General features: G+C 43.5%; 1 protein-coding gene across 1 annotated transcript; it reads right to left on the reverse strand.

Moving 5' to 3' along the window:
• Positions 1–2221: 2221 nt before the first annotated feature.
• Positions 2222–4827, reverse strand: LOC105515719 (zinc finger X-linked protein ZXDB-like). Its single transcript, XM_011947588.1, is given in 2 exon segments — positions 2222–4251; positions 4254–4827. Coding segments are annotated over 2 exon segments (2409 nt in total). The 5' UTR covers positions 4633–4827.
• Positions 4828–8897: the final 4070 nt, after the last annotated feature.

Consider the following 8897-nt stretch of genomic DNA (forward strand, 5'->3'; position numbering starts at 1 on the left):
TGTATGCATGTTATTCACCAATAAAAATTGAAATAAAGAAAAGAAAAAAATAAAAAAATAAAATATCTATATGGTTATATATCTTAATGGATGCCTATGACCCTTGTGTTCACCTCAGGCCTCTGAACTTTCTATAGGAAAATAAAAATAATCTATTTAAGAGGACTTAACTAATGACAACACATTCCTAAAATGGGCTTAAAATCTTTCTAAAATACTAAGGGAGAACTGTTAAACGGTTAGACACAAAATTCTATTTCTTTGAATTACAAATGTATGTGTATTTTTTGCTTTTTCATTGAATAAGTACAACCAACTTAAAAATTATAAAGACAGTAAAGATGTATATCAAGGTGGTAAATATTAAAGTGTACTGTTAAAGTGCCATAATAATTGTTATCCCCAAGTATCCACATGTAAACAGTACTGGGTTACAATGGTTGAAAGCAACCAATAGTGTTTGCTACCATGACCACATTGTAGAAAAGGAAAAGTAGAACTACTTCTCACTAACGCCTTATATAAAATATCTCCATTATTATCTGATTCATGTATAAACACATTGCCATCTAAATCAAGAAAATAACTTCTCAATGTACACACATACTTGCAGCAATACTGTGACTGAAAAATGGGCCATAAGAAGAATGGTTGAGAGATGGTGACCATGAAAGAGACCTGTCTAATTCAAAAATAAATAAAAGAGATTCATGGCAAGGACTGGTGTACACCTACAAGAAAATAGGGTGGAGTACAAAGAATGTAAGAGAAATCAATTAAGGTGGGAGGCAGCAAACAGTTATAAACAAAATAGTTGTGAAACTCAAGAGTCAAATGGCAGAATGGGAAATATTTCCTCTTTGTTTTGAGCTACACACACAATTAATAGTTACTAAGTGAAATATATTTGTAATCTGAGCTAGGTAAATTTTAGTATGAATTGTAGTTCTGACTTTGCCATATTACCTCACAGGATTGTGAGGATCAAATATAATAGTTGTGAAAGTGCTAAACTGTAAAATGCTATACTCATGTAAGATAGATGGTATCTACTTAAAATGCAGACAAAACTCTCTTATTTCAACTCTAAGAGTGAGCCAGCACTGAGCTCTCTAGGGCACAGAGGGGGAAAATCTCCCTCTGGTCTATGTCCAGATTGTCTTGGAAGAATAGGCTGAATACTTATTGCATCAGCTTGCTTTGAATGCAGACCAAAGATACTATGAAATTGATCTAATGGACATGTGGCCAATGCCACAAAAGAACAGTGTGGAGAAAAATCCTTCTTAATCTGTTGAAGAAATAACTTTCTTTTCCTCTTTCTTAACCTTCACAAATGTTTATTTCCTGCATAATCCTGATATTAATTTGTGCTAATTTCTCCCCTTTGAGGAGGGAAAACAAGGGGCAGGAAAGGGAATGAAGATTCACCAAAACATGCTGAAACATATATAACATTTTCCTTTCAATACAACCTACTGGGATAGAAAAAATAAGTCTAGGATGTAACACATATGTTCACATTGCTATGACCATTTTACAGATAGAAAACTGAGGCTAAGAGAGACTAACTTATTAAAGGCCACCTTATTCAAAACCACAAACATTTCACCTTGGGTCTGAGTGATAACAAAACCCTTGTATTTTCCACAACAAAAACATACCTTCATCATAAGAAAAAGGTTAGAATGATAAACAGCTAAGAAGAACCAACCCCTATTTTTAGCTCTTTTTTTTTTTTTGAGTTCTATCATTAGATTTTTGTACTGTGTAAAATTTCCATTAAATTTTGAATGTAAAACACCAGTTCCTCAATCTTTCATTATTTAGTGCTACAGGGCTCAAACCGCTTTTCATTACAAGTACAAACAATGATTAATAATTGCAAAATGCCCGAAATGTTTCAAGAAAAAGCACAAAATCACACAAACACACACACACACACACAAATGAAAAGACCTTATGAGCAATGAGTTCAAACCACCACAATTCATAAATAAGGAAATTAAGTCTCAGATAGGTTAAGTGACTTGCTCAGGGTCACACAACTTGTCAGTTCCAGACTCAAGATCAGCATTTAGATCTCCAAACTTGTAGTCCAGGGCTGTGCTCTTTTTGCAAACCAAAGAGAAATGACTGCACTTAAACATTTAGTCCAGAACATCCTCAAAATTGACTGCAATAAAAGTAAGCCACATGGCAAGGAATGAATAGAGTTGGTTCATACCAAAAATCAGCTGCCAGTCACAGTGATAAGATCTGTTTCTTTCTGAGAACCATGGTTTCTTGCTGCACTGGGGAATCCAAACTGGGTTTCTCCCTCCTGTCCAAAGAAGTCAGAGTCAGGATGTACCTTCCACTCCGCTTTGGTTGGTGTCAGTAGTTCTGAGACACTGTTTTCACAAAGGGTGCTGGAAGGAGTCAGAGCATCTGTGTCCACTGTTAGCTTACTGCTGGGTGTTAAAGCCTGAGGCTCTGCACTGGAGTTTTTCATGGCCAAAGAGCCCAGAGATCCCAATGGCCCCACGCTTACACTTGAGACCTCATCCATATCTAAGGGGCTCTGCTGAAAACCAGTGGCCGCCGTTCCAAAAAAGAGAGAGGTATCCAGAGTTTGAGGAGGGTCACTGGTGGCCTTCAACGCCGCCAAGTCCACAGCCTGCCCTACGGAATTACTATTAGCAGGGAGGTGTCCTGCCAGAGTCGAGCTCACAGAAGCCACATCAATAGTCAAGATTCCAGAGTTCACCAATGCTGTGTCCAGCACTGCAGCAGAAGTACTGTCTGGTACATCAGAAAACAGAGACACTATCTCTGCATCTCTGAGATCATCCTGTCCCTGGCTGGTAAGTTCACTGCTGGGTGTAAGAGAATTTGCTGCTTCTAGCTGAGCTAAGAGATCCTGGCCCACCTTGTGCCTTTTGGTCATGTGCGTCTTCATGCTGTGCTTGGATGTGAAGAGTTTATTACAAGTGGAGATCGGGCAACGGCTTTTCCAAGTGTCCACATCCTGCAGGTGTTTCTTGGAGTGAATGTAGAGGCTACTGCAGGCAGAGAACCTGGCACAGCAGCCTTCCACAGGACACATGAAAGGCTTTGTGCGCAAGTGGGTTATGCTGTGGCCTTTCAGATGTTCAGCCCTCGTGAAAGATTTCCCACAGCCTTCCACAGGGCACATGAACCTCCGGTCATCGTCGTGCTTCCTTTTGTGCCTTAAGAGTTTGGACATGCTGGTGAAGTTCCAGCCACAGCCATCAAAGTCACAAAGGAAAGGTCTCTTGCCGGTGTGGCTCCGCAGGTGAATTTTCAGCCTACAAGCCTTGTCATATTGCTTGCTGCAGCCAGGAAAAGAGCAGGAAAACAGTTCCTGTTCCCTGAAATGGGCGCGGTTATGGGAAAACAGAGCACTCACTGTGATAAATGTCTTCTTGCAGCCAGAAAACGCGCACTGGTAAGGCCTCTCGGGTTCGAAGTGACTGCTCTGGTGGGCGCTGAGTTTGGCCTGCGTGGGGAAGCTCTCCTCGCACACTTCGCATTTGAATGAGTTCTCCTGCTCATGGCCCTTCATGTGCGCCTTGAGATTGTACACTGTGGTGAAGCTCTTGCCACAGCCCTCCGCAGGGCAGCCAAAGGGCCGCAGTTTGTCGTGAGACTGCAGGTGCCTCTTGAGCTTGTAAGAGGTGGTGAAGGTCCAGCCACAGTCACCCAGGGGGCATCTGAAGGGCCTCTGGCCTTGTCTGCTGCTGTGCATCAGCAGGTGCACCTTCAGCTGGTGCTTCTTGGCGAAGGTTTGCCCGCACAGCGCCTCAGGGCACAGGTACAGCACCATGCCTGGGCCAGAGCCCAGCTGTCCCCGGGGGCCCAGGGCGGCGGCCAGGCCCTCCGCCTCCTCCTGGGGCGCCGGAGCTGGCGCGGGTTCAGCCGGCTGGGCTAGCAGGAGGTCTGGCGGCAGCTCTGGGCAGTCACCCGGCTGCGCGGCATGTGGGAACCCGGCTTGGGGGACGATCAGACACCTCGGGGGCTGCTGGGCAGGAGCGGCCCCTGGCTTCCAGGCGTGTGATGGGGGCGTGGTCAGGGTGAGGGCGCTGTTCTCAAAGCGCAACAGCAGGTCCTGGTTGTGGATAGTGACTGTACCGGTGAAGGCAGCGGCAGGGCTGGGGGCAGAGATCGGGGCCTGAGTGGGAATCGCGGACAGGCAGCGGGGGCCCAATGCAGAGCAGCCCGCGGGGTTCGCGCCGCTGTCGTCCCCTGGAACCCCGGGCCTGCCTCGGCCTCTTCCCTCAACACAGGCCCTGCGGCCTGACCGGAGCCCACGGTCTCCACGTCACAACCCACCGGGTCAAGCAGCACCAGGAGGAAGTCGTCGCCGCCGCCGTCGCCGCCGTCGCCGCTAGGTTGATGGGGCCTCGGCGCCAACAGGCTTGGGCCAGGGCCCCGTGATGCCGTGCGGGCCTCCTCGCGCCGCCGCCGGGGCCCGCCGTCTTGGAGGTCCCGGAGCAGCAGGAGGTGGCGCGTGGAGACCTGGCCAGCCGGCGGGTCAGGACCTCGGTCGACCCGGCCGCCACCCGCGGGGATACCGCCGTGGCCGCCCTGTAGTGTCCCGCGAGCCGGGAGCAGCTTTGGGATTTCCATCTCTGTGTCCCAGAGGCTCGGCTGGAACCAGAGCCGAGGAGGAGGCGCGACCCCGCCCCCTGCCGCGGGTCTGAATACGTTCCTAAAAGGGGGGAAAAAAGTGCAATGCGGGGAAACTGGCCCTATCAGATATTAAAACGTATTTAACGCCACAGTGATTTAAATATTCTGGTACTGGGTGTCTGGAACAGAATAGAAAGCCCAGAGGTAGAGCCTGCTATGCATAAATACGTTCTACCGTTAATATAAGTAATTAAGGAGGTCTTCTGAGGTGATGGGGAAATGACGACAGCTTGTTCAGTAATACTGTGGAATACCTAGGCATCTATCCGCTAAAAGCAATTTTAATCCGTGACTCATTGTATATACCCAAATAAACACACCCCAGCCCCTCCCAGTGTTAGACATGTTGCTTCGTACTTTTTGTGTGTTAAAATTTGTTTACCAGCTGGCTGCCTGCCTGGATTGATGGATGAAAGACAATTCCTGAGAGAATAAAGATTGTCAGTATTAAATGATCATAGTGCTGGCATTTCTGCCAAAAATGTCCTTCCCCTTCCCACCTCCCCACGGGACAACTTCCATACTCACAATTGTCTTGAGCAAAGTCCTCGGTACAATTTGCCACATAGTTCAATTTTTGTCTGCTGATACAGAGATTAGAATGAGTGAGAGATGCGGCCAAAACAGATCAGCATTGTTCAGCCTAGAAATGCAGTCTGGAGGATGAAACAATTTATATTGAAATCTGGAAAAAACCCAACCCACTCCTGGCTTCTCCCTATACAGTGCACAACCTAAACCAACTCTTTGCCCTTCCGCCATCGGTTGTACCATAATACATTTCATGTCCACTCTCAGAGCACAATGAGGACATTCCTCAGTTTATTCTGCATTCTCCAGCACATTCTCTGGGGAGGAATTCCAGTTAAATGTGTTAAGGTTAAACCCTCAGTCACTGAAATGGACTCTGCCAAGTAAGGTGCACAGACGATCTTGTCCAATCACCCTGGTGTACCTGCTAGCATTTAAGTGCGGTGGCCCAGTCTTGCTGGGCCTGTGGTGCCTAATGACCTTATTCATGATGACGACAATCCTCCAATTTGTCTGTCGCGAATGACTTTGGAATTGACACAAATATAGGGTGAAATATCTGAGATGAGAAGGCTTAGAGTGATGAATAGATTGGTGGTGGGGTGGGGGGAGGTGTAACCTGTTGTTTAAATACTCCCAGCTCTCTCGCCCTCTTTTAATGACAGTGGACACTTGGTCTCTTGACTGGAGGCTCAAGTTTTTCATCCATAACTATTTGAACCTCATCAAAAATTCTACTCCACATACTTTTCTTTCTATTACCTTTTCTAGAGGAAGAATTTTTCAAATCTGAAATTTGAAGAGTGCATAAAACTTATCTGTATGGTTTAGATTATTTTATAAAAGCAAACACCTATTTAGCCAGGACCAAGTTCAAGCAATAGACCACTGCCAGCCTTCCATAATACAGCCACTGTACTCCTCCCAATGACAACCCACACTCTCCTATATGGATATAGTTATTGCTCTGACTTTGTAATAATCATTTTACTGCTTTCCTTTATAGCTTTATCACTTTTGTATGCATCCCTAAACAATAGAGTTGATACAAAATTGTATAAATGGAATCATACAGTATCCTTCCTTTTATAGCTTCCTTTTTTCACTGTGTATTATACTTGAGAGACTCACCCATGTTGTTCATAATAGCTATAAGTAAGTAGATCCTTTGTCTCCATCGACTGTCATTCCAGCATATGCTTATAGCAAAGTGATTATGGTATGATTATACTACTCCATTCTCAGCAGATGGAGATTAGGATTGCTTCTACTTTTCAATGATTATTATGAACATTCTTGCACGTTTCTAATTGGACACATGTGTAAAAATCTCTCTAGGGTATATATCCAAGAATAGAATCACAGGGCCATAGGGAATGGATATCCTGAGCTTTACTAGATGATGCCAAATTGTTCTCTGTAGTGATTGGGACAGTTGTCAATCCCATCAGCAGCACAGAGTGTCCTTCCTGATCCACATCTTCACCTACAGAAAGTACTGCCAGAATTTAAATTTTGCCGGTCTACTGGTGGGCAATACCCAAATTACTATTAAGCTTTAGCACATTTTCGTGATAATGAGCCTTTTAGAGTTTCTATTTCGAGGAAGATCTATTCAAATTTTCCTCTTTTAACCCATGTTTCTATTCTATTGTTCATCAGTCTGTTAAATATTTTAAATACTCGTTCATACCTGTGACCAAAACACTCCCTTGCTCTGTTTGTATTTTCACTTGTTTGTCCTCTGTTTTGTGAACAGAAGCTATTAATTGTAATATAGTCAACTTCATCATTCTTTTCCTGATGGTTAGTGCTTTTTTGTTTTAAGAAATATTTTCTGTTTTAAGGAAACCTGGGACATGAAAGCATTCTCTATATTTTCTTCTAAAATATGTATGCTATTGCCCTTCATAGTCAGTTCTTAATCTGCCTGCAATTGATGTTTGTGTATTGTGTTATGTAGAGTTCCATTTATATATGTTTGTATGTATGTAAGTGAATATCCAGTTTTCTCAGTAAACCACTTATTGAAAAGTCTGCCTTTTGCTAATTGATTTACAGTGCCATAAATCAAGTATCTACACATATGTGGGTTAGTTCCTATACTCTCTATTAAGCACTTATCCATTTGAAATATCACACTGTCTTAATTACTACAGATACATATTCAATTCTGATATTTGGATTAGGCAAGTCAATTCTACCTTGTTCTTCAAAAGTGTCTTGGCTACTTTTGGTCCATTTCAATTCCATTTAAATTATAAACTAATCATACAAACTTCAACTAACAGCTAGTTTGGGGTTCTAATTCGGATTGTGCTGATATTTTAGATTTGACTTCTCAATCTTGAATGTTCGATTCATGATTATGGTCAATCTCTTCTTTTAATAAGATCACCTTTAATGTGCCCAAATAATATCTTATATTTTTCCCACGAGGCAAGTTTTTTATCCTAGGCATTTCATATCTTGCAAATCGTATGTTTGAAATTTTTATGGTCTAAATGTATAGCTCTAAATAAGATGCAATTGGCTTTTGTTTGTTAAGATTTTATCCTACAAGCATATAATCTCTTCTATCAATTCTAATAATTTGTCTGCAATACTTTGTAGAATTTTATATATAATGTCATATCATCTGAAAATAGTGCCAGTCTTTCTTTTTCCTTTCCAAATATCTTATTCCTTTTTCTTTCCCTACTGCACTGTCTGGGACCCCACCCCCACCCCCAGTAAACTATTGCATAGAAGTGGTGATAGTGGACATCCTTACCTGATGCAGCTCTTAAAGAGGAAGCTTTCAGTGATTCTCCATTAAGAATGATGCTTGCTGTATATGTTGTGTTCTGTAGCAATATGGATTCTATCAGGAGATAGAAACACACAGTGATCTAGAAGGGGAAAATTTAGTATAAAGAATCATTAACCGATGATAAAAGATCTTATATAGGATACAAGACAACTCTATGTGGGGTTTTCTGGGGCTGGGGGAGAGTACCCAAGGAAAGACAAACTTAGAATGAAAGCTTCTCCTCAAGGCTGGATTTCATATCACATTGGAGAAGAACCTGCTGAATGGCAGAGAAGTTCCGCTGGTTTGCCAGTACCTAAGCTGGTCTACAGAGGCAGAACTGGTCCATGGTCACAGAGGAAGCAAGAAGGCACCCTTTGGAGCATGGTAGTGTGGACAAGCCATAGCTGGTGGCTGGAATGTAGTGTGAAGTAGGGGTGGGGAGTCCTGTCTCAGTTGGAGGCCTGGAGTAAACAATGCCCCTTGCACAGGATCAGGGTGGGGGCTCGGTGTTGAGAGGGCTGCAGTATTGAAAGGACTACATGAAACTGGTCATGTGTGTGTGTGTTTGTGTGGCTGCGGAGCAAGTGAGCAGAGGGAAGCAGTGGGCAGATGACTTGGAGTACAGGATGTCCCTATCAAGAGGGCCACAAGAAGCTGATCATCAGGACACACCAGGACTGCAGATTTGCTGAGGGACAGTTGTTCTGGGCCCAGGCCTGGGGCAAAGCATCCTGAATGTCCTTACCTCCACACCTCTGAAAGCCAGAAATCACAAAAGTACCATTTACTTTTTCAGTGTCTATCCCTCCAGAGCCCTCTATTAAGTAAATGTAACATCGTGCTTTTTGATGTTTTCTTTTTTTTTTTTTTTTTTTTT

This window comes from Colobus angolensis, unplaced genomic scaffold (genome assembly GCF_000951035.1).
Source record: "Colobus angolensis palliatus isolate OR3802 unplaced genomic scaffold, Cang.pa_1.0 Scaffold269, whole genome shotgun sequence".
Lineage (NCBI taxonomy): Eukaryota > Metazoa > Chordata > Mammalia > Primates > Cercopithecidae > Colobus > Colobus angolensis.